At 40.7% G+C, this 27,011-nt stretch overlaps 1 protein-coding gene across 1 annotated transcript; it reads left to right on the forward strand.

The window, feature by feature from the left end:
- The first annotated feature begins 1,467 nt into the window (after window positions 1-1,467).
- On the forward strand, window positions 1,468-26,223 carry lmo1 (LIM domain only 1). Its single transcript, XM_054615126.1, has 4 exons — window positions 1,468-1,797; window positions 16,448-16,661; window positions 24,063-24,188; window positions 25,713-26,223. Exons 1-4 carry the CDS (start codon window positions 1,776-1,778, stop codon window positions 25,816-25,818), a joined length of 468 nt encoding a protein of 155 aa, XP_054471101.1. The 5' UTR covers window positions 1,468-1,775; the 3' UTR covers window positions 25,819-26,223.
- Window positions 26,224-27,011: the final 788 nt, after the last annotated feature.

The raw sequence follows: 27,011 nt of genomic DNA on the forward strand, positions 1-27,011 counted from the left end.
ACATGTGGTCGAATGCAGATCTTAAAGATGCTCTTCATCTGAAATAGTTTGAGAGTAATTATTACTACAATCATTTATTATTATTTTTATTATTTGATAATGTGCAGTGTTGGTGCAAAATGTAACAGAAGGCAAGGACAGACCGAGCAAGCTCACACCACAGACAGCCTGCTGGCTGCTGACGAACCAGCATTATTGTAGCTATACTCCACTCCACTCTCCTAAATGGCTAATCTTTGTTGGATCTCACCCTTAATTGGTTAACAGTCTCCGCAGGGCAAGTCAAAGTGGTGCTATTTAAGGCTCCACCATGAAACAGCAACACTTTCATCTTGGCAATAACAGGCAACAATTATATTACCAGATTCGAAACTGAACCTTCTATCTACCCACTAATCAAAAACGGAGCCCATCTGTTGTGCCGTCTCTTTTGAAACGACTGTTTATCTGCCTGTATGATAACTGTGTCTGGACACTAATTAACTGCTAAATAGACCACAATTACATGTTATTTCTATTAAATTCTGCAGGGAAAAATAGTAAAGGAAAGAAAAACAATAAGCGCATTTTGTGTTTACTCCAACTGTACCAGGCACCAATGGAGCAGCATCTCTCTCTGCCTCTCTCTCTCCCTCCCTCTCTCTCTCTCCCTCTCCCTCTCTCTCTCTCTGACACACGCGCACCCGCGTCCGTGCACACGTGCATCAATACAACCTGACGTGCATGCGCGCTCTCTCCTGCTTTATCGCGCACATTCAGACAGGCAGGCAGATCCGATGCGCGCGCGTGCGTACACACACACACTTACACACACACACACACACACACACACACACACACACACACACACACACACACACACACACACACACACACACACACACGGACACACACTTTCCCTTAGCTGTGCTTTTGTGTTTTGTCAGAATTAATGAGAAAAGTTCCCTTGCCCTAGGGGTAATTAGTGTCCTTGGAGTTAAATAAGCTAATACTTAGACACCTCTGGCACAAGCAATTATGTTTGTGTATTGAATAATTGATTCAAAGAGGGGGGAAGGGCTGCTAATCAGATCTGAGCATAATGAATTGATTTAATTAACAGGGGAATCCGAGGGTCTCTGGAAACTGCGCGCATTTATTCAGCAGCAGCCGAGGCGAGCGCGGCACATAAACTGGGAGAGAGGCGGCGTGAGTTTGCTTTTAGCAGTTGTCAGATTTGCAATTGGATTTGTTTGAATATAGTTGCCGTCTCGGAGCAAATGAGAACGACAAAGAGAGAATATTAACAGCGAGGCAGAGCTCAGCCGCTTCAGTCTGAGCGTCTGATCCGTCCGTGTGTGTGTGTGGTGTGTGTTCACACAGTTACAGAGAGGCGACACTAGATTTACATCGCTTTTCATTGTTTTTCCCCATTTTTTTTTTTTTTTTTTTTTTTTTTTATTCGCATGGAATTTATCAAGAGCAACCAACGCTGTTTGATCGCTGCTTATTTGCATTACAGTTCAGTCCGGATAGGGGGATCTCGCCGCGTATCTCGCCGTACTCCGCGTATGAATTATTATTGATAGGAGGAGGAGAGAGAAAAAAATATATATAACGTGCAGACGGGCAATTCATCTTTCCAGGGTTTTCGGTCCATCGAGGCGTAGTCTAGTCAACCGCGCGTTTCAAAGCCATTTCCATCCAGGAGAAGCTTTTTGAAGCGGACCGAGCGCTGCAGCCTGCTGGAGCCGAGGACGGATCGCCCGGGGAAGGACTCCTCGTTCCTCAGGACGATGGTGTTGGACAAGGAAGAGGGTGAGTAACCTCTCCGGCCGCAGGATGCTGGAACCTGGGGAGTAACACGGCCAAACTCCGGGGACAATGTTTTACACCTTAAGTGTTTTTTTCCCGCAGCCCTCCGCTTTATATTAGCTTTTTCAACCCCATTTAGTCACGACAGGCTCCGTGGTTTTTTATTTTTTTTATGGTTTTTTTTTTTTTTTTTGGGGGGTGGGGGGGGGGCGAAGAAAACCTGAATACTGTGGCTGCTTTCTGTACCACGAAGTTAAGGTTGCACTTACGCAAATAGCCAAACTGCAGTGTAGTTTTGAGAGAGTTGCATGTTTATTTAGAGCAGATTGTGTGTGTGTGTGTGTGTGTGTGTGTGTGTGTGTGTGTGTGTGTGTGCGTGGCGGCGTTTTGACGTGTAAGCCAGAGTTTGAGGATACTCCACAGACGCTGCAGTGCATGTGGCTCCTCTTTTCCTTTCCTCCTCTAAGTGCTTTTTGCGTCTGTGAAGTTAGCGAGGCAGCCTTTGACATCACCACGGGATGGGAGATGACAGCAGAGTGCTTTTAACTTGATTGCAAATTATGGATAGCACCGCGCAGCGTTCACTCACTTTCCATCCAAATAGGCCTGCTTGCATTACTTATCTATTTCAATGTATTTAGGTTAATGGGTGAGGCAATCTAATTAATTTAAATTTAAATCAAACTCCCCTCTAATGGTGTCCCATTTTGGATTAAGCTGATGTGCGGTGCATTTATCACGTTCAGGTCTAAACGGCTCAGTGTGTATGTATTTACATGTGTGTATACAACATGATAATATTTCATAATCAGCAGTGAAGGCTTCCTGTGGTCTGAAACAAAGTTATTTTCTGATATTTGTCTTTTTTTTTTTTTTAAAGAGTATTATGAGGGTTGCTTTGTTGACCACCTGCTGACATGCACAATGACAACATCCACTAACCTTATATTTGTGCGTTATCTCAAAGTACAGTAGCCCTTTGCACATATGAGTTTATCCAGGGCTCCTCCTCCTCCAAAACTAATGGATGCATTTGTAACCCATTATTTATATTTGAAAATGGATATTTCATATCTCTTAGCAGAGCATCCTTTCACTTACACATCTAAAAACCAATAAAAGGATTGCGGCAGAGACATAAATTGGTCTGTCTGGCTGAATCCATGTTGTGCGGCAAATGTACCCAAATTAACTCAACTGTAAATTGTCTCCTTTGGATGTCTGTCTAGCTAAGAGTTCCCTATATGATTCATGATTCAGATTGCTTTTAACAGTTATTGGCTAAGCAATATGGTAAATGTACAAGGTGATGCAAATGGCATTAGTGGGAAAGGATGCACAGGAGCATGTAATGCAGTCAATACTACATTAACTACTGATGCCCAATTACAGAACCAGGGAGAGTGGCTTTTAGGAGCATTAGGACTTGCAGAAAAGCTGAGATCACCTGCTGCTCATTGCCTAAAAGCTTCACCCTTTACTTGCTGGTCCTGACCAGCAGCTCCAGCATTTTGGCCAGGTTGTCAACAGAGCCGCTTGGATCTGGTCTCTTTCATTGTGGTGCCTCTTAGCGTTTATTGGCTCTAAAGTTATAGGCTTGTCAATTCAACCTTCTTGTCTAATGTACCCACTTAGTGCCTGCAAAAATAAATGTGTGCGTATGTGGAGCGGGAGGTGTGGGTCGGTGTTTGGGGTGGCCACATGGGTGTATGTGTAAGATTACTGCCTGTTTCTCTTGACTGAGTCACTATTATGCCTGTGTGTGTTTGTGCGTGCTGTTAAGTGTTCATATTTTAGTCCTTACGTGGCACATAAAACAAATCTTGTGTTTAAAGCCTGCCATCCTGGTTGGCAACACAGCTATGCTGCTGAGTGTTTTTGAACTCTGACTTCCTTCTGAAAAGTCTGCCACAATGTCTGCAACAAAAGCATTGACCAGAAGTGAACATAGGCTACGTGACCCCTTATATTAGCTCCAATGAGACAATCTGCCTAAACCATTTACCACTGCATCTATTAAGAGTCGAAAGTTTAACATTACATTTTAGACAGACAGCCGTTAATTGATTTAAATATTTCCTATTTTAGCTTTATGTTGCAAGTAGTTGTCCATATTATCGGTTGTGTCCATCACAAGTTACATGCACATTGTAAACTTATCACCCTACTCTCAGATGATGCAATCATTAACTTATAATATACACTTTCTGGCAAGGAACTGAGCCAGAAAGCACGGAGAAGGACTGTAAATGTAATACAGACACTGCACTGTGAAATAACCTAATATGCAGGGCATAGTTAGTAATGAATAGCAACACATGTACATATTCTATGTCAACATTATATTTCACCCTGTGATTTGAAGGTTGCAATTTGCGTCTAATTTGAGAGGAAAAAGCAACTCAGCCGTTTTTCTCCCCTTCTTCGTACAGTAGCAACTGCAGGAGAAGCAAGTGGGTCCACACTGAAGGCATACTTTTGCTGAACATTAACACAACAACAGTATACTCTCTGCAGACCTGAGCAGAAGAAAAATCCTCCAGCTACTGATGCATTTCTGGTAACCTTTGCTTGTTAATTTATGATCCTGTTATCATCCCGTCCAGTGAAATTTGTACATTCATAAAGCATGTGATAGAAAAGCAACGCTTCAGATGAATACAGACTGGTGATCTGTCGGCTGCTGTAATAAAACTTGGGCTTCGGGCTCCAATTTTTATTTTGAAATAATAAGAATTGCTTCATTCTTTACCAGTGTTACCATGGTAATACTGTCTCGTAGCGATGTTATATTGATTTAGAAAGTGGACAGTAATATTTCTTTTCTGTTATTTGGTTTCTGAGGGTTGATTTCTAATTTCCAGCTGGAGATTACTTTTATGTGTTCCTTAAGTCTTTTCACTTTTCCAAAGGAATGCAATTTGCTCCCCTGTATTTGCTATTTTCTCAGCTTATTGGTTTGCTCTTACTTCAAAATTAAACTTGCCCAATTCAAATATTGAAATAACGTCTGGGTTTTTTCGCTCTGGGCACCGAACAATATTACAAACACATTGCTTCGTTTGATATTTCTTAAGTCGCGACAGTTTCTTTTAAAAAGCTTTATTACAGGCACCTGCAATGCCTTTGCAGTACTTTTCCAATTTTGTCAGGGACATAGATTGTCAAAGGAGGCAGTTGTGGATTTTAAACAGTAACAACCTGTGCACAAATGAGCGCAGGAAAATATCCTTTTTTATTAGCAAACCCATAACAAAACACACCCAATGACACTGTACCTGATACAGATGTGATAACATTATCTATAGTACCCTGAATTGACATGCAACATGGTTTGCACCGTCAGTGTGTCTTGCTATAGCTATTCTCATTAATTACCACACAATCCCATTGATACCATTTTTAGCTGTGAGTGTTTAATAACATCTAATCTGTTTCTGATATTATAAATGCAGAATTCTTCACCAGAGATAATTTCTACTGTCACCACTAAACCTCTAGATCCGTATCTCCCCTGATCATTTCACATCTACGAGTGCGCGAGTTGTCTATCATTTTCTATAATCTTAGTGGAATACAAAGGTACTGAATTGAGACTTAAGAGACACGTGTTAGCGAGCGCGCCCACCTGCCTTTGATGTAAATGGCTGCACTCATCAGTGTGGCACACAAACTCAATTATGCACTTTTGAGCTGTAAGAGCATCCCTTTTAATATTGCCAGAGAGCCACAGCCATGTTATTACTCAAATAAGCAGACCAAGATCTGCATCACATGCATCACAGGGATCGGACAATCTCTGTTGTGTTGTCCGAAGTCGGACCCTTTTATTCGCCCCGATGTATTTCAATGTCATGAAGAATTTCTGGTGTATTGTAGAGTTGGGAGAACAGTAAAGGTTGCATAGATAGAGATGCCACATTGAACATTATATGAACAAATAAGAAACTCAGAGCGACAAGGGCATACACACATCAGTCCAAATGTTACAATGAAACCTTTTACAAAAGCCACGATTGTGCTGACAAGTTGAGATGAATCGTTACTTTAAACCACCTTTGAAACCACCTTGGAGAAACCCAGTGTCTTATCGCAAGCTCTGAGACAAATGCAGACATTCACAGAAGTAATGTTGATGTTGAACAGGTGCAAAGCTATTTTTGTGTGCAAAAAAAAGAATACCCCAATAACCTCTTGCATAGTTGAGTTGATGGATAAAGCTGTATTTATTAAGAAATATATAATCCAGCTTTAGTGAATATGATCCACCATACACATGTATATATATATTGTAAGTTATTCATCCGTTAGAACCTGTTGGGAGTTGGTGTTACAGCGCTTGTCACTGCAAAGCTAACTCTCTCAAGCTTTTGACTAAGCTTGTGTTGATGTGAGGGAAAAAACATTCATTGATGCCTAAAACAACACACTCTCTTTCCCACATAAAGTTACTTATTCACCTGTTTACCTATTACGGGCTCTCTGTTCTGACTTTGTTTTGGCATGCTGATGCACTCTGTAAAGCTTACTCTTTGCGCCCTGGAAAATAATTTCTCCTTTATTCTGTCACCAAAGGCTTGTTAAGAAGACAGGAAAGATGGGTAAGGGGAATGACATGAAGCAAAAGTTCTCGAGATGAGCAGATGTCAAAACTACAATGTCACCAGCTATATTTATTTGGCAGCTGAGTTAAGGTGTCAAAATAACCAGAAAATGTTACTGAAGAGCATCTTTTATATTCTACCCGCAGTGTTAAAATAACATATCAGCTGTAACACTCTAAGACAATGTAAGCACTTTGTACAGTTAAGCCTCACGGGAAATCAAACACATATGACATAAATGACTATTATAATATTTGAATGGATTTTAGACCCAGAAGAAACCTAAATGTTTCATTACTATGGCGCATTATTCATGTGTGAACTGGATCTCAAATCAGAAGTCTAGTTTAATCCCTCCTGAAACTGTCCGCTTTAAAGCCGATACCAATATCGATATTTGGGGAGTTTTAAAAATCAGATATATATATATATATATATATATATATATATATATATATATATATATATATATATATATATTCATATACACACAATTACATATATATATGGAATATATATATTCCATATTTTACAGATGACAAATACACTTGTCAAAACTTTTTGGTGAACAAACTACTGTATGTAATGAAGACACGGTGTCTATTTTTGATAGTTCTTGTTACGTATTATTGATATATTTGTAATGAGCGGTTAAGCAATTGTATAGGTCTAGCTGTAGTGTGTATGTGAGTGTTTGTTCTGATGGGAATAGGAAGCTGTAAACTGTGCTGTACTTTGGGGTGTGGACATGTGTAAAATGTGTTATGGTTATAATTATGGTGTTTCATCAGCTTTTCCTGGAATTTCCCAATTAAAGGCAAACATGTGGAGTGGTCAGAGTTGACAATTTTCACATTCAATCATGTGTTTGAGTTGATATATATTAAACAGGTGTTGATTGGATTGCACAGGTCCATGTACAATGTGGGGAGACACTTGCAGAAATACAATACAGTATTATTGTAAAGATATAGTTTAAGAGTTCAGCTATATGAACTAACCTGTGTTCTCTCTATAGTGCACACATCACAACGCCAGCAGGAATTCTTGCCGATTCAATATTTCCTATTTGACATAGCTCTGATCGTTGTTGCTGAGTATTTTTCATTAGTTTTGGCCCTGCCTGTGCGACTGTGTGGCTCTGAGGATGACAGCGTTGATTGGTCAGTAAAACACTTTGTTCTTGTAGGTGTAAGGAGCAGTACAGCCTCTAGGGGCTGCTAGTGGGGCTTTTACACTTTCAGTCTTGTTTCACTGTAAATATCTTTCACACACCAACCTTAGATTCTAATGCAGAAATCCGTTTTTGTCAAAAAGTAGCTTTGGTTAGAGCTGTCTGATATTTGTTGCATCTCAGACGGAGTTTTTTTTCCTCATTTCTGATCCATTTTCCTTTTTTACGTATTACAGGTTTCCAGTCATTGGATAAAAATGCCGTTTGTTGCAATGATATGTGAACTTTACAGCAGTTAAACCATAAGTTGTTTTAATGTTATTGGACAAGTGGTATTTAGTTGGCCTATTACTTGCAGTGCTTCTGTTTTCCTGCACTTTCACATACAATATGTAGTTCTAATCCAACTTAAAATGACCTTTAGTTGGATATTATTTTTGCAAAAACAAAATACCACATGCATTTATAAATGCCTCCTGGGAGCTTCCTTTTAGTATAAGATTCCAGAAAAATAAAGCAGGACAAAGGCTTCACACCTTAAGATATTACAGCTATTTTGTTGGTAAATAGAAATGCCTTGGGTGCCTTCTCTTAAATAAGAGCCAACTTGCTGAGAGCTAATCTCTTATTGGATGACCTTCAGTAAATAAAATCTTAAACAGCTAATTAAAGTCTGTGATTAAAGGGGGTAGTTCTTTCTCTCTTAAAGCTAGTAGATTAGGTTTTGGATATTGAGGTTGCTGATTTAATCAGTGCTTAACTACACTGATTGCAGCTACAAATACAGAGGCAATTGACAGCAGCCATCCAAAAACATTTCCACTGAACCCAACATTCATTGAAACTTGTTTCTTAGACCTTGGATCACATCTTTCCAATCACACCTCTATAATTTGATATCATTAGGCCAGTCGTCTTTAGTTGAATTACCATTTGATTTTAGCAAGTAACAAGAATTACTCCCTTAGGAGTAAGGCCTGGTTTTTATATTATGAGGTAATATGAAAGTGTTAAAAGGAATTCATTAAAAGCAAGCCGTCTTCATAATGAAACATCAAACGTCATCTACAATATTCCTCTCTTGGGAGATTTAGGCTGTGATACATAAGACATTTAGCTTACAATCCACCCAATCTTTATGAACTTCTCGCCCCCACCTGCAGCCTACCAACATCCCTCATTACTTACCCCATCAGGTGTGGGAGTAGGTGCTTGAATGACATTAGAGGCCAGTGCTGCCAAATAACTGCCCCCTGTGGGGAATTTGCATTATTCAAGATTAAAGAGCCTCACACAGCGCACCACAGTATGGTGTTCCTTCTTCCCTTCCATTTTCGACACACTGAGGACCCTGAATGGCACACCTGTCTCCTGGCATATCCTTTGAAATAATAAGTGTGCAGTAATTGCTGGGGAGTGGGGAGGATTTTGTACATCACTTCCTGACCTCATGAGTGACACAAACTTTAGAGGGCTACATTTATTCCTCCACAAATGCATTTTTAATGTGGACTAAAAGTGTTTGTGCATTATTCTGTTCCGGATGGCGGAAGGTGGCAGTGACAGGTCTAACGATTTGATTTTTCTTGTTTATTTTTTGTCAGGAATCACAAAGTGGCAGACAAGATTGCCTCTTGTATCAAAGTTTCAAGTATGTAGTTTGAGAATAGATGGTTTTTATTTTATTCAATCTCAGACTATTGGGGGGAAAAAAAGTAAGTTGATCTTGCTCCTACTGTATGAGGATTGAAAATGAAGATGCATTCCCCTTCTCAAATATTGACAGCTTGTACTTGAATGAAAAATGGTAAAATGGCAGGTTTGAAGAACTAAACACCTCGGAGCAACAGCCGACAACCCAAACACTACGCCAAAATTTTATTGGCTAGATCCAATACCAAATGTTCTCCTTGTTGTGTCAACACTCAGACAGTCCTCCCTCTTTAAGGGCTCTCATGGGTTTATTTGGGGTAACCCTGCATGATAAAAACCCTGTCTTTTCTCCTCCTCCTCATTCATCTTACTCCCTCGCTCTCATTTTCTAGCCCCATCGCTCCCTCTCTCACTCTGTCTCTGCTGTTGACAGCTTACCTTGCAGAGCTCTAATCTCACCCTACTACTGAGCAACCAAGTGTTGGAACAAGTCGCCTTCTGTAATAATTTGGAAACTCTGCCAGTTTCATGTCTTTAAAAAAAAAAAAAAGCTGCAATGAATTTAATTAGAAAGCTGTTGCATATCTCTGTGATACATTTCTTTTAATTAACCCCATGTGAATAAATTAAAAATAATAGGGGGCTGAAGAGTGTGGAAAAACACCCTAATGAAGTTTTCCGTTAATTGGGATGGAGTCTGGTGCCAAACCACAGTGAGTAGTGAGCACCAGGAGCTAACAATGCCTTCTGTAAGCCTCAGAAAAGAGCCCAGGGCCTTCGTGCTGACTTCAAGTGTAAGAAATGCACCTCTGACGTGATGGAAATGACCGTGGGCTGGGAGAAAAGGCAGTCCTGTTCCAGGCTGCTCTGCTGAGACTCCCCATGCCGCGCTTGAAGCTGGGCCAGTGTTATTGCAGCCCTAATGCGGCTGACTCATTTGGAGCGGATCAGGAGTAATTATGGTAGGGAAAGTGGCTGCCGACCGTGGGGGTCAGGACACTTGTAACATGTGAAAAGAGCAATTATTCCAGGAGACAAAACCCTCCCTTATCCTGGGCAGTGCCAGGGTCAATGCAAGGGACGGCTGGGCTCCGTTTCACCAGGGCTTATTAGCCACAGCAAGCTGCAAAGTTTGAGAGAGTGCATCTTGTTAATGAACAGTCCCCTCCTCATCCGCACCAGCCGTGTCTGCTCTCTCTCCCACTTACTGTGGGTGTTAATTATGTCATAATCATAGCATGCATACAGTCCCAGAAATCACCTCACAGACCCCAGCATTCATACACAACCATCTGGTAATGTAGCATGCCGTACAGTAACATAGAAGGCTCTTACAGCAAACTATGAGTAACAGACACAGTCGGTGTGAAATGTAATATTGACTTGGGCCTTGTAAGAAACTACCTAATTTGAGAGAAAGAGTGTGCCTCTCTCTGTGTGTGCATGTTCATGCATATCTTTTTTTTTTTTCTTCCTGCGTATGCTTCAAACTAAGGATAGATACATGGTTCACTCAATGAATCACTGATGTTTATTTTGTTAATCTTTTAGAATACACTCAGTCTGCTTTCAACTGGCATGTGTATTCCAGATGTACCATTAGCAGATGTCTTGTGTTTTGTCTTGGCAATAGGGAAACGTGTCTATGGGCTCAATTACGGCGATGACAGGAGCTGAATGAAAGAGGTCGATTCATACACACAATGGCACGATATCTGCACACGATCCCCATTAACCTTAGTGGCAGACGCCTTGGCCTATGGACAATTTTTATTTGGGATTGCCATGGTCAAGGCATTTACTGTGGTGGGTGAAAAGTAAAAGATTGAGGTTTGAATCAGCCCCTGCAGCTTCTGAACTGCAGATTTGCCAATCATTTTAAAAATACTGTGCCAACATAGTATTTTTGATTTTTCCACAGTCCTTTATTGCTCTTCCTGTAATTATTAATACAATTTAATTTAATTTAGATTCTAAGATGTATTAAGATGATTCATACAGTCATGCAGTGTTGACATTCAGTGGTTTGGTAACTCCTGTAGATTCATCAGAGGCCATTAATGTCTAGTTGTGCAGGAGTGCTTTGAATAAGTGATGATGATGATAATAATGATGATAATAACACTTGTTTCAGCTAAATGCATTAAATAAAAGTTATTATGATTTGGTAAGGTAGTATCTAATTTCCCTGAGCTTCCCAGTCTGTGTATGCACCATGCTGGTGGCTTATTCGCTGCAGCTGGGATTTGGAATTATAGGGGCCCCTGAGAGGAGGCCCACCCAGGGCCAGCTCCCACCTCCTTGAAAGAGCACCTCCCTCCCCATGTGTCAGGAAGGCTGAGTGTTTCTCATCAAGATCCTTTACCTCCCCATGAACCAGCAAAGTCTGCATCACACCATGGCATCGGTGCTTTAATTGATCGAAAGACATAACAAAACAAAGAATCAACTGTCCCTCAGCCATTAAGGATGAGTGCCTGTAAGAGCAGCTGTTTCACTGGGATCATGTGGTGTAGTTAAGGAGAACATAAATGTGAGTCAATTTTCTTATAATTTGAAGCATGCACTTGAAAGTTAACATACAAATCATTTGGCAAAGTAATTAATCAGTTCTTAAATTATTTTCTCAGTTTCATATACTTGTAAATTTAATATCTTTCGGTTTTGACTGTTGGTCAGACAAAACAAGCGATCCGAAGACGACACCTTACGTTGTTTGATATAATTTGACAGACCAGACCGGTGTACCACATTTTGCCACTGTCGTACTTGACTCAGCAGCCGCTACTGAGTTGAACATATTAAGACTGAGAGAGCCTATGAATGAGAGTATGGTGTCTCCAGTCAACATTACAGGATATTTTCACTTGTTTCCAAAGCAAATAATCAATGAACCCAGAAGATAATTGGCAGATTAATCAATAATTAAATAATTGCCAGTTGCAGCCCTACATACTGTAAAACAATGTAATAGGGGAGAGAGCAGAAATACAGAGACTGTAAGATCAGGGGACTGCTATTAGAGTTTTTTTGTACGAACTGAGATTCAGAAAGATGGGGCAAGACCATGTTGTGATTCAAAAGTAATGAGTTAATCCTGAAGTTAACTGGAATGCAGGGAGTCTAAAATGGGGGTTACGTGATCTATTTGGTTTGATCCAGTTATCATTGTGGCTGCAGGATTTTGTATACCTGAAAGAGTGAATATTTTTTACTGTTAAGAGTGAATTACAATAGTCAATTCTTCCAAACAGGCGCATGAATAACTCCCTCCAAGTCAGAGAAATTATCTAATATTTGAAACTCTTATAAATTGATCAAATCAGGCTTATTATTAACGTAATATTTCTTGGTTTCCGCAGTTGATGCAATAGTTGAAGGCAATAACCAATCTTCTTTTAGATGGCATGACACTACAGAATGGCTGGTGGCTCAGGGATTCATACATGTATACATTAATGTATGCAGCATGATCTGCAAGCATCAACTCACTTGTTAGCCACCAAACATTTAAGTAATGATGGAAGAAAAAGTGGGCAATCATCTTTCTTTTCACCTACTCTTGTCCAGTCTGAGGGCATGTGGTAATTTAATTTGTATAATTTCAAACATTTCCTTGGGTGCTCTAAACAACTTACTTTCTCTTAAATCTTTAAATATACATCAAAAAGGTTTGCGGACTGGGGCGATTCTTTGATAGCTGTAAAGACGGAAGTCTAAATGGGGTAACATAGAAATCGGATGTTATCTTTATAATAGAAAATACATGCTCTGACAGACTGCTTGGGATGAGAAAAACTAACTGTACATATCCTTGAAAGATACGATCTTAAAGAAAGTGGATGGTGGAAGGGAAAGATGACAGGCCTTTACACACAGTACTAATGGCAAATTAAATTCGCTCTCAGGAAGAATATTTGGCAGGGCAAGTGCTGTCTCTCCACTTTGAGGGGTAAAATGCATCCCTTGTTGGAGAATGAATTGTGATGTGGAGAGGCATGCTTTTGGTGACATCAAATGACACTGGAAGGTCAGTGGCACTTGTATCTGTTAAATGGATTGGATTAAGTGGAGGCTGCCTCCTAGTCTGCTGCTTCCTTTCATAATGCAGCTTTTCTTTCTGGGAGGTGGCGAGCATGGGAGGCTCTGTTCTTCTCCACAGTTTCACATGGCGCGGTGAGTGGTGACAGGTGCAAGAAAATGTCTCGTGGCATTAAGGGAATTGAAAAGACATTTACTTCACAAACTCAGTTTTTTTTTTCTGTCACTGCTCTTTGTTTAGAAGATTTGAGCTAGTGCTTGCTACACTACTATAAAAGCTGTTTTTCCAGAGGCATCTTTGGTGGAAGACATCAAACTTATGTTTCTTCCGTGCAATGGTTTCAAGAAAGACCAATTCTTGAATTCTTGAGTTGAATGTACATACTGATTTTCCCGGCAGACATTAGGCATTCCTCCATTGAGACATCTCTCTTACAGGCAGAAGGACTGAAGGACCAGGACGCATGCATGAAGATGTGAGAGTCAGACTCACTGCAAACAATGTTGTCACTTTGACGATACTGAGCAGGGTTTTAGACAAAGTGCGCATCCAATAGAGGGGGGTGAGCAGCATGCAGTAATTCCAGGATAGGTTAAGCTTTGGCCTTTTCAAACGTGATGTAAAACACACACGTGATATGTTTAAGGGATGTGTGGTGGGTGGTGGTCTCAACCAATTAGGAGTAGTTCTCTGGAGGTGGAGGAACGACCTTTTTGTATAATTAGTTCTCTTATTTAAAGCAAAGATTTTGAGTAGAATAACTAATTAGGTGTCATAAAAGGCAAATTAAAGAATTTTGTGATCCCCGAGAGAATTGCAGCAACTCCTTTCTTTATCTTTACACAAGCTCTGCACACACACACACACACACACACACACACACACACACACACACACACACACACACACACACACACACACACACACACACACACACACACACACACACACACACACACACACACACACACACACACACACACACACACACACACACACACATTTTCTCTCTCCTCATTAAGACTGTTTTTTTTGTTCTGTAGAAGTCTGTCAGGCATACCTGCAGAGAGCTCCCCTAACAAGCCATGAAATGCAGGTAGAAGAGTCCACTGTTAACCAGTGTGGCTTGAATTCGAAGCTTTTTAGCTTCATTTACACTGAACATTGGTATTTATAGCAGGTTTTGTGATCCTAATGCGCTGGCTTCAAGGGGTCTGTTTTGGAGAGGGAGGGAGGTGAGGTAGCTGGAGGGCAGGTAGAACACTAATTGATGGCTCCCATCACCAGCACCGGACCAATTAGCCTCTGCTTTCCACTTCTGATAAAGAAATAAGACAGCTCAACACCACCAGAGCACTTACTGACGTATAAACCAAAGCCATAAATTTGACTAACAAGCTCTCCTATTTCTTTCACCTAATTATATTACATTCATAGCATTATTGATGTGTGGATGGCCAAAGATTGCAGAGCAAATCTGGATCCAATAAGGTACTTTGTGAGTCCCTTTAAGTGTGCAGATGTGTGTGTGTGTGTGTGTGTGTGTGTGTGTGTGTGTGTGTGTGTGTGTGTGTGTGTGTGTGTGTGTGTGTGTGTGTGTGTGAGAGAGTGTGAGTCACAGAGAGAGAGACAGAAAGAGAGAGACAGAAAGAGAGAGAAAAAATATGCTTTCTATTCCAAAGAAGTCTTAAAAAGTGGTATACGATTTTTGTGAAAGAGAACCAACTTGACAGGTTCAGGAGAGAAAGACATAGCTGAGAGTGAAGCAGTCCCTTGTTACCAGATGAGGATGGTTCATCACTGAGCAAACCGCAGAAGTTACTGTAAAATGGCAACTCTAACTACAGAATGACCCCCATTCATACTTAACAACACTGTCGCAATTGTGCATACTTTCCTGCAAATCAAAAGAAAAAAAAAATCAAAATCTACCTGTGCAACAGTAAATCAGTGACATTTTATATAAAACCCAGTATAACATGTCTTTTAAAATGGGCCTTTATAGATACCCACACATACAAAAAGCTGGCCTAACCCCCTGTGATGCAGAGTGTCTGGTCTTTTTTTCTCAGAGAGAGAGAGAAATGTGTTTTGAAAGTAGAGTGGCAAGTGGCGTCCACTGTGTGTTCTTTTAGATGGATCAATAGCTCAGTGTGTGAGAGAGTGTCTTAAGAGCTGTTGTCTTGTGCTTTCAGCTGTGGCAGACCTGTTAGTGCTACAGAGGGGAGCTGCGAGCCCCTGACTCTGTACCAGCAGTGGCCTGAGGGGGGCTTTTAGTCCAAACACAAATGTCAACCACACATAGACTATTAGTGTTTAGTGCTGTTATTAAATGGACTTTATTTGTCCTTTAGGAGGCTAAAAGGCGCGCTTAAAGGGGACCTGCGTGACAGCAGGGCAATTTGCGAGTTTGGTAACTTAGGCTCGCTCGTTGCAGACACATGAGTACAGATAAGTGTAAAAGGAGGTAAGGCTGTAATGCTCTGAGTAGGGAACATTGAGTGTGTGTGTGTGTGTGTGTGTGTGTGTGTGTGTGTGTGTGTGTGTGTGTGTGTGTGTGTGTGTGTGTGTGTGTTGTGTGTGTGTGTGTTTGTGGTTTGTGTGTGCAAACGTTTGTGTGTGTATGTATGAAACACCGAGAGTGAGTGTATGCTAAAAGGCACTTAGGCCATAACATATCTCACTGGGGTCTGGTAGCAGCGTTTTTGTGGTCAGAGGCTTTTTAAAAGGTTAATGTTAATCTATACCAAACAAAGCCCATGAGGAGCTTTTACAGCTGTAGACAGTTGAGTGAAATGGGCTTTGATGAAATGGCAGGTAACTAACGTACTGCACAGCTCCCTGTAAATACCACAGTAAGCAAAATAAACATTGTGTCTCTTCAGAAGATATGCCCCTTCCTCCGAAACGAGTGACCGTGTAACTTTTGTAGTACAGCATGTTCTTGGTGGAACGAGTAAGTCAGGGCTTTGTAGTCCAATGTGACCTGTGCGCCTATCTACATGGAAGAATGTTTTCTTTAATGCATATGAAGCAGGTAGGCCGTGTGCTGTGGCCACGCGTAAGGCCAGGCTTAGACGCCTCGAGGAGCAGCCAGCTTATCAAATAGAGAACATGAAAAGTCACTCGTGTTCCCGGGCCGTAAATCACACATGGCTGTTTGTCTCCTTATCACTACAGGTGTGCCGATGCTCTCCGTCCAGCCCAAAGGGAAACAGAAGGGGTGTGCTGGCTGCAATCGCAAGATTAAAGACCGCTACCTGCTCAAGGCCCTGGACAAATACTGGCATGAGGACTGTCTCAAATGTGCCTGCTGTGACTGCCGCCTGGGGGAGGTGGGCTCCACCCTCTATACGAAAGCCAACCTCATCCTCTGTCGCAGGGACTACCTGAGGCAAGCAAGACACACAATCACCTCTCTCCACTCACAACAAACACAACTGCCATGCCATTCCAAGAGCTCTGTGACATGAAAGAATCACAAAGGGGGTTTATTTTTTGCCTCCTGGTACCGTTTGCTTTTGGTTTCTCAGTGTGTGTCCTTTGGCTTCCATTCACAGAAACACAGCTAAAATCTAAACCATGCAAAGATTCCTCGATGTTAAAACCACACCACAGCAAAACTTCAAATGTAGAGACTTTGTTGGAATTTTATTTTACAGCATGCATATGGCAGAGAGTAATGTTGTTTTCGGATGCTCCGGCGCAAGCATTATCCACAAACAAACATCGGGGCCATTTTAGGAGCTGTGCGTCACCTTTTTTTTTTTCAAACAAAATTCTAAATACTGTACAACTTTAAACAATTATTGTGCAACCATCATAGGATGAGTCGTGCTGCCATGACATTTCTGTATCATTGCATCCAGAATAACAAAATAATATAAAGTGAGCTGTGGCTTACACTTGGGTGACATTTACAATAGTTTGTTCTCATAGCATACTTATTTAACATCTGGAAATATCTGTTCTTGATGAATTTTGAAGACATGAGGAGCCACTGTGAAAAGGGGGATCAATTTACCTCATCAACAACATGTACAAAAAAGGGTTGAAATTCAGTCAAATTCTTATTTAATAACAACTGCACTATACATTCAAACCCAGTCAAACAGTCTCACTGCTACTGACAACATATGTCCATTTAGCTAAGTTAAGTTCATACCACAGCATGTTTGCTTTTTACTGTTTTTCATATTATCATCGTACATTTTTTCATCAACACTACTGTCATGCAGTAGACTTGCTGGCTCTTGTACCAGAGCTGTAGGCTGTGAGAATCCTGCAGGCTTGTTGCTTCATCAGTGTCATTGGCTCCGTATACCCCCCTTCAGATGCCCCTGCCATCTGCTTGTTAAATTAAACATGACCATTTCCTGGGCGTTAAGTCACATTCCCAATGAGATCTTACCATTTATCGGAGAGGGAATCCCCCAGGGGCCGACTTAGGGATGCCGGTGCCGTAGCCCCCCGCCCCCCCCTGTTAAAACTCCCTGTCCTGCGCTGCCCTCCCCCTTTCCCCATTTCCCTTTTCTTTCTGCTTACTTATCTTCTCACTCCCTCACTGATATCTCCAGTTTATTGCTACCCACAAGGTTTGTATCGGCCTATTATAGTAATTTACAAACATCCAAAACAACAGCTATCATCTTGTGTCAAATCCAAACCAAAGAGACCCTTAATCAACTTGGTTTTCTCCCTACCTCACTCATGGATCTCCATGACATTTTACTTACATCTCAGCTCCTCCTCTGACCCGGACGAAGCCCGCAGCCCACTTGAGAGGTGCTTAGGGACGTTACGTTGAGATAGGCCATTACCATCCATCAGTTCCCACCCACACTTAATGCTTTTAAGATGCAGTGAGAGGTCCACTCAGACCTGATGTTGCCCCCAGAAGGGGCAGATGGTGCAGATGAGGTAATAATAAATGGGCAAATGACCAAGAGAAGGCAAAAATGATGAAGCTCAGAGTTTCACTTGGTGGAATACATCTGCTGAAAGGACAGCAACCCCAACCCCCAAGCAATAAGTGCCTAACTGGCACTGTGAAGGGAGAAGGAAAAGCTTTCTCGCACATTAGAAGCAGCAAGATGTGGAGGTCAGAGACGGGGAGAAAAACTGAGAACGACATATGAAATCAAGAGTTAGGAATACTAAAATAAGAATAAAAAAGAAAGATGAGGAGAGAGCTTTCTGTGCTCCTCTGTTGCCCCGGATTGCCTAATGAAATCCATCCCACTCGCCTGCTCTTCAGCCTGCGACAAATGCAGAGCACTTAATGGCTAGAGATGCTTGAGATGAATTCTATTATGGAACAAATTAAAAACCTTGCCTTGCGTACAGAGAACAGGCAGTTTGAGAGACCAGAGTATTTGAAAGTAGGTGATGCAGTCTTCATCCGGCACTAGTTTCCTTTTCATTCCTTCTTTTCTGTGTAGTAAGACGAAGGCTCCACTCACCTGCTGTAATGAAGTTAAATCTGTGCACTGAATTAGCCTCCTGCACTTCATTAAAGACAAGCGGGTGGATCAAACACACTTTGGTTATTTCCCCGGGTTTGGATCCCTGCCATGCTCACATTAATTATTATAGGAGCTCCATCTGTGATTGTCCTTCAGTGGCATTAGCAGCTTATTGAATGCACTCACGCTTTCCTGAATCTTACACTTCAACACACACAAACCCTAAAATATATACATACCTTAAATGGTGTCCTCCCCTGCCCTCCAAACCACTGCACCAAAAAAAAAAAAGTTCAGTTTCTAATATCCCTGACTTTCACTTCCCGGTATCAAGAGTTTTTTTTTTATCAACTTGGCTACACTCTTTCATTATAAATGAGAATAATAGATTAATTAGGCGTTTCCTTTATGTCTAGGGCCCGGGATCGCACGACTTCACCAGAGGGTTGACAATCTAGTCATGGTGTGATCATCAGGACTTGAAGCCTGAAATCATTTAATCCTCTATTTCATATATTAGAGAGGACATAATAGTCATCCACTTATCAAAATGGGGTATAATTAACTGTAAGAGGAAAACGTTTTCAAGATAATGAACATTATAAGTTATCCACAAACCGGTGAAATAGCAGGGAGACGATGATAGCTCCATCTGGATGTGACTGTTTTTCAAATCTGTCCTCTCCTTACTACTATAGTATGTAAAACAATTGCTCTCCTCCCTTAACAGTTGCTCTTCCTCTCTGAGCAACAGATTTGAACAGAAAGGTTTACACGTTCAAAAAGACGCAACTGTTGGCGAAGGTCAGGACATGCGATGCATGCATTAACAGATTTCTCTTTTATGAAATCTGACTAACTGTGCAGGTTGGGAAGTCTCAAAGAGCTCAGTGAAGAGGTAGAAAACTTTAAGAGCCACAGCCCAATCTGAAGGAAGCAATACATAAAGGCAGATGATGCACTGTAGGAGCTTTAAGGGTTTGAAGTTGGCAAAGCAGCAAGTTGAAAGAACCTAAGACGGCCCTCTTTTCTCTATAGAGTGATTGTAATGACTCAATAACAGAAGCTTCTTTACATTCCTGCCATCCAACTCTGCTCCCAACAACCCACATCAGCACACAGAGACACATTTTTAAGCTGCTAAATAGTAGCTCCTTTAAGGAGTACAGAGTTTTGCAGTTCCACTGTGCTGTAGACTGTATGAAGCAGGGATTAGGAAGCGATACATGTTGTCATATGAATACAAAATGAATGATTTCTATTTTGTTTAGTTGGTAAGAACTTCATTATAAAAATGAAATGCAATTACAATGCACAACAAGACACTATGGATATAAAAAGATATAAGCTACAATAATGATGACTATGGTTCCCATTATTAAAGCCTGTAATCTAAAAGGGACTTTGTAATTCAAATTTGAATATATTATTAATTATTTCAATCATATCATTTTAAAACAGCTGTTATTATGATAATCAATGTCATTTTACAAGCTTTACTTATGTCATGTATGGTGGTAAACTGAATATCATGGACTGTTGGCCGATAAGACAAGACAACAGAAGTTGTCACCGGGGCTCTCTCATATTTTTTAACTATTCAACTAAAGTTACCATGTTGCCGCAAAGATGTTGATGTTTTAAAAGTTCCTTAAAATAAATAGTCAGCCTGCTTTCACTTTCACTTTTCATGCCGTTCAGAAATCCTTGCCAGAATGTCTTTTTGTGCTTCAAACTGTTGCAATGCGGATGATTGATCGATAAAACCCGATGGGCTCAGTGTATCATGAGAAGCACTGAACAATACTCTCGTATTTTCCAGAAACTCACCATTCATGCTCAGTTTAAATAGAAATCCTGAAAATTGATGTCAAATTCTTTTTTTCCCTTTCCTTTTGAGAATATTGATTTATTTAATCCAAATGACCAGGGAAATTGAAGTGCATGAGCCACTGCACTCCTACAATACAGGACATGTGTCGGAGAAATACGTGAGGATTCTACAGAAAATAGTCTATTCAAACAAAATAAAAACCATTGTTAATGAAATGAATGAATGTTTTTCAAAGGTAATCCTCAATTTATGAAGGCACTGTTTCAGTGCTGAGGAGCATATCTTGTTAAAATAGAAGAAAAATGGTTCTTGAGTGTATATTGTACTGTACCTACTGTACTGTATATGGTTTGTATAGATGACGCCATCTCCATGGATGCTTTAATCATTCTCGTATCTGACGGTTAATACCTTGTCCTTAACATTTTCATCTCAATCATGTTTTGGTATGAAACATTCATTGCTTGCTAAACCCAGCTCCACTTCAGCTGTTACTCATGAGACTGCTGCAGCAGTGGTTCAACTCCGGTTGCTTTTAGCTTCACAGGAGCATAAAGAGAAGAGCGTAATGTGTTTGAACAGTTCTCTCAGGCTGTAATCTCCTCTTACCACAAGGAGTCCAATTAAGCCATACGTTGATACAACGCTATAACCCAGAAACATCCATTGCTGGCTGAAGAACTCTGTGAATGGGACACTTTCTTACCCTCCAACTCTTCATGTTATGGTGAAGATGGAAGTGGTGCCAAATTTCTACTTGTGATTGTAAATAACAAAACAGATAAGGTCGTCGGGTTAGCATGGAAGAGGTTTATCAAAAGTACGACGGACTATTTATAAAGAGAACAGCCTCAGCACCAATTAAGGGCCAGATCTAATAAGAAATGGTGAGGAGTATGTAGAGGACAAGGTGGTGTTGATATGGATGTTAATACTGAGGTAGATAGTCTTAACAAAACAAATAAGTTTAGTTGCAGTTGGAAGTTATTTTACAGTTCATTGATGGTTCATTGAAGTTCACATTCAAGTTTGATGAACACAGACCACTATTCATTTGTGTTTCTAGTAATCAGGTTTTAGTCATACAAGCCTATATTTGATAAACGTTCGTTTCCACTTCGAGCTTCCTTGTGGCTCGTGAAAATTCCATCTGCGCTTTGTTTATGCCTCGCTATGGGGTGAACTACTTAGCGTGATGATGTCATCACTGTTCAAAGTATGCGTAGATTTAGAAAAAAATGGGTATTTACCAGCAAGGGGAAGGGGGAGGCTCTTTGTTATACATTTTCTCAGACTGCTCTCAAAAGCCATTTGTATATTTGGTAGATCGCCCCTTTAAAATGTTGCTACTTTTTTTTCAAAATCAAGGGAGGCTATGCAACTAATCAGATCTGTTTCTTCCTGCTGAAAGCCTTTAGTATATCTGCAGTCATTTCTCTCAATGGAAAAATATTATTTCTAGTATTTTAGTAGTAGTGTTTGTGTGACAGCAACATACAATACGTTTTTGTATTAAGTCAATCAAGATATCCAGTATTTTTGCGAGACTAGTAAAGTTAAAATGCAACATATCTACAGTGGCTGGGGCTGCATATGTAAACAGCAAACAATCCTTGCGTGTCATGATAAATGGGAAGAGAGGTTATACACACAGGATGTGGATCATTGGTTTGTAGAGACTATAAATGTGGCTGAAAGGTAAAAACTAGCCTCAGGTGTCGCACACTACTTTGACTGAAGGTAGAACTTAGTGTCGGCAGCAAGCTGGGCTACCCCACCAGGCATATTCACAACCTGTATGTATCATGTCTGCAGCCCAGCGGGGTGTGTAAGAGAAGGGTTAGAATAATCCTACGAGCTTTTACAGGTGTGTGCATGTCAGACTCTGTAAGTGGCCGAGGCTTTCTGGGCTCTTTTATAGCCTTGGTTCCCTGAGGGAGAGGAAAAAGACATCCCTGTGTGACCCCTTCAGTATAAAGTATAAAGCTCAGGTGTGGTGTGAAACCTGGAGCAGACCCTCTTGACTGTCATGATAACACAGGAGGTGTGAGGCAGTGGGTTATATATCTAATGGGGACAACTTTTTAAAGTGAACAACAGGGAAAAGAATTATCCTTAATTGTATTGTGTTGCAAAACCAAAGAAATCAAGGCTGCCAGAAAAACCTACATAGTGAAACAGAAACAAGGAGCACTGTAGCACTACAGATATTTGACCAATTTTGGGATCAATACTGAATGTGTTGGAATCTTCTAGACCTTTATGTCACTGTGGAAAAAAACGACTTTGTTTTGCAGAGTGCCCCGTAGGTGGCAGACTGTATAACATGCAGTGTTTTACTGAAACAGTAACCAGTTGTAACAATGTCTCTGTTTAACACCGTGTGAATCTCTCTCATGGAACATAACAGCCTTTCTCCCTCTGTTTCTGTCTCTCCTGCTCCTCCGGGGCAGTGGCCCCTAATTAGAAGCAGGGCTGCTGGATAGACGTTTCCTTTAACAAGGTGAAAGCAACTGAATGGGACTAGCGTAAACAAGGCAGAATATCAACACTGTGACTCCTCTATCTGAGCCCTACAAGTTTGGGGAAAAAGTGTTTAACATACTGTTGGAATGGCAATCTGCTGTTGGCTTATCCCCTCTTGCAAAGCTGCGAAACGGTTCTTCTCTTCCTGCAGAATATATAAATCTATCTGTGCTTCAGAATCTCCAAATTAAACATAGGGGCAGGCGCTTGGAAAATGAAAATGTAAATCAGACTGGGAAAAAGCATTTGAGGTTCCTTTGCTTTGAGGAGAAAAGAGATCTACACCAGTGCCTTTTTGCTCTGTTTTTGACCTTTATCATTTGGCTCCTATAAGCCTAAACAAGCAGCAGCGAGCTTTGAGCAACGAGTCTGTTCACTGTGAAACATTTAGTTAACTCTTCAAGGTTACATCTCCCATCACTTTTGCATGCTCCTCTCTGAATGAAAGAGGGAGATGGAGAAAGAGATTGAGCCTAAATCCTTGAAACAGAAATCTTTTGAACTTATGACTACATTATAGAACGTAGCCTCTTGTGAAAAACTCCAGCTGGCTTTGGTTGGAGAAAGGCCTCATTAGGTATTTTAGTTATGAAAGAAGACAACTTTCAACAATTCAAATGGTTTGCTTCAGACTTGTTTTCATGCTTATTGTAATGTGCAGGGGGGAGCGGGGGGAGTTTGGGGGAGTTCTTTGAAGAAGGAGATTAAAACCATGTGATCATTTTAATTAGATCATTAGCCAAGAATTAAGATCTATGTTTGTAACTCTCATTAACAAAAATACCAAGTGGGTGCCAAGAAAAGATTTGTGCATTACATTCGACGTATTTCGATTTTGCCCTCTTTTCCTTTCCTTTGCAGCATTTTTTCCCCTATTGTTCTTGCTGTCAGTAGGTTTTTGTTTACTCCTTTATTGCATCAAGGTAAGGGGAAGGTGGGTTAATCGCTGTCTGTGCTCTCTGTCTTTCAGGCTCTTTGGTACAACGGGGAACTGTGCAGCCTGCAGTAAACTGATCCCAGCTTTTGAAATGGTGATGAGAGCCAGAGATAATGTTTACCATTTGGACTGTTTTGCCTGTCAGCTTTGTAACCAGAGGTAAGAATAACTGCACAACATTGCCTTTAAAAAAAAACATGAACGGAGTGTTTAAATTGCCAAAGCTTTAATATTAGCTGTTAAAAAGCTTTTTGTCTTATTATTTTATTACAGATCACCTCACAAGTCTAGGGAATAAAACAAGTTGTTGATTGCTTCCTTTGTTGTAAAAATAAAGGTTGCTGCATTGCATTTGTAATGCCCTGCTAATTATTTCCGATTGTGACACACTGCCAGTAGTTTGTCCTTGTTTGTGGCTAAATCTGTAAATCTTTTAAGCCAGAGGGATGCAAAATTAGCTTTGGTCTTAAGTGTGCAAGGATGTATATGAGCTACAAAAATAAAGTCCTCCAGAGGTGTGTTGCTGCATAAGGGAGCTCGGACCTATACAGGTGTGAAATGGTGTTTCCTTGGCGATTTGATCTATTACGAAATTGGTGTGCGCACAAAGCCCATGGTATGATACACATAGAATATGACATACCCAAATATTGCTTTTTCCCATTAATATACTGTCGGTAATGGCACCACTCTGGGAGCAGAACGTCCTTTGCATGCTTGTCAGGGGTGCTGTGACCCTGTTCCTCCACACAGCACAAGCCCATTAACCTTCTGCAGGCCAGATTCAGTTACCATAGTGAACACCTGCTATAAGGGAATTATGACTGCAGTCTCTCTTCTCAGCTGGCAGACATGAAGCCAGGTCTCATCTGGCATCGTATTGCCACGGCCGTGACTGTTTTACCAGCCTGGCTCATTACTGAAGCTAAGCTATGCTTGGCTATATTCTTATCTTCACTCCCCTTCAGTCACATTATGGAGCTGTCTCCACCGTGTGTCACACAAACAAACGGCGGCACAGAAAAGAACATCACTAGGGCAGGCTGCTATGTGTTATTTTTCCGCCTCAATTGACTCTGAGACTTCAGAGGAAAAAACATTTTCAAGCACTGGAACCAAACTGGTGTGTGAAAAAGCTAACCCTATGGCAGAGGAAAGCTTGGAAACTCCCGTGGTGCCAGCGCCTTTTTTGCCAGGCCACGGAGAGTTGACCTGCCTTTTATCGGGTGCCAGTCCTCGTGTCTGCTTGCTTTGAAATGATAGGGTTTTAATCAACTTTTATTTGAAGCCACACATTTATGCTGACCATCAAAACGGGCTTTGAATCTGACGAGGCACAGTGTCGGGGTGCGTCAGGCAAAACAACCCGGACCAAATGTGTGCAAACAAACAGAATCATCATTACCTGCTGATCTTAAATGCAGCATTTTCACTGCCAGAGCAGAGTCAGCCTGTCAAAACACACACACACACACACACACACACACACACACACACACACACACACACACACACACACACACACACACACACACACACACACACACACACACACACACACACACACACACACACACACACACACACACACACACACACACCCTTCGTCATAATGCCAACAGTAAGCATCTTTGTGTTTTAACAACAGTTCTGCCTTTGTTTGTTTTTTTTCTCTGCCAACAGGTTTTGCGTGGGGGACAAGTTTTTCCTAAAAAACAACATGATTTTGTGTCAAATGGACTATGAGGAGGGCCAGCTGAATGGAAGCTTTGAGACACAGGTTCAATAGTTGGAACCTCGTGGCAGCAACAATCGGCTCCACACTTTACACACACAAGATGGATGTTCTGCTGCACTTGGAAAAAGACAAGCGTATGTCTGCTTGCCTGCAATACTTTTTAAGACCCCTTTATCAGTCCCTAAGGACTCTATTGTAAATGTTCAACTTTTCGCCCTTCCCACACCCCAACACTGAGCAGTTACAAATTTTGATGTACAGTTGTGCCTGCTTAGCTGAGCACTGTATTGCTTGTATGTTTTGTGAAATTTGTTTCCGGTTGGTTTCATTTTCCTTTTAGAAATGGTTCATTGGAGGGTATGTACAGTCTGTTTTCTCTGTATATATAAACTGGAACATTTATTTTATGAAATGTAATGCAATTTTATTACTAGTGTGAATTAAAGATTCTTAAATGTTCATAGTGAGTTTTTTTCTCTTGTACCAAAACCAAAGTTGTCGGAGGAAGTTGACCCATGTGTTGATATGTAATCATGTCTCCTAAATCGGCAATGCTAAAAAAAAAAAAAAAGCTTTGTGAGAGAAAATTTAGTTGAAGTATTTCTTTAAAACATGATGCAACAAAACAAGTTTTATTACATTTTACAGAGTTCTGAGAGAATTAGAAATGCTGTTTAAAATGGACTACATAAGATTTTATTTGGAATAAAAGAATGCTTCTCCAAACTGTGTTGTTGTGAGCGTGCAGGTGTCATGAAAGGGAGTGAGTTAAGCCGAGCTGCTCTCCGTGATTCATGCTTCATTAATTGCCATCTGATTATCAGGGTGAATTGGCCAGGAAATGAAATGCAACAGCAAATAAATTAGAGAGAAAATAAATGCTCATTAAGTTTGAGCTCATTCAAACTCGGCTGTATTAAAAAAGTACTTTCCCCAGAGGACTCTTGTTATTGGAGCTGTGTGACACTTTCTGTTTAATTGATGAGGTTATTTTGGATATACACACCAAAAGTCAACGATATACCAAGTCTTTTGGAGCTGTCAGATATTCAGCTGATCGTTCAAGTGATAATTTATGTCAATGACTTTGCTAATTACGTGTAGTTGTATGAATAAACACCTCAACTTGATCTCTAAATTATAAAAAAATAAAAATACTGGGTAAGAGAAGTTTGAAAATGATTTGCTGCAAATAAAACAATGAAGGTGATACCTATAATTTCTTCCAGAAATATCACACTATT

The sequence above is a fragment of the Anoplopoma fimbria genome, chromosome 2 (assembly GCF_027596085.1).
Source record: "Anoplopoma fimbria isolate UVic2021 breed Golden Eagle Sablefish chromosome 2, Afim_UVic_2022, whole genome shotgun sequence".
Taxonomy (NCBI): Eukaryota; Metazoa; Chordata; class Actinopteri; order Perciformes; family Anoplopomatidae; genus Anoplopoma; species Anoplopoma fimbria.

Coding starts and splice junctions, on each gene's coding strand:
- lmo1 (XM_054615126.1), top strand. CDS start 1,776: ATGGTGTTGGACAAGGAAGAGG. Junction 1,798..16,447: donor GGTGTTGGACAAGGAAGAGG/GTGAGTAACCTC, acceptor TTATCACTACAG/GTGTGCCGATGCTCTCCGTC. Junction 16,662..24,062: donor TGTCGCAGGGACTACCTGAG/GCAAGCAAGACA, acceptor TCTGTCTTTCAG/GCTCTTTGGTACAACGGGGA.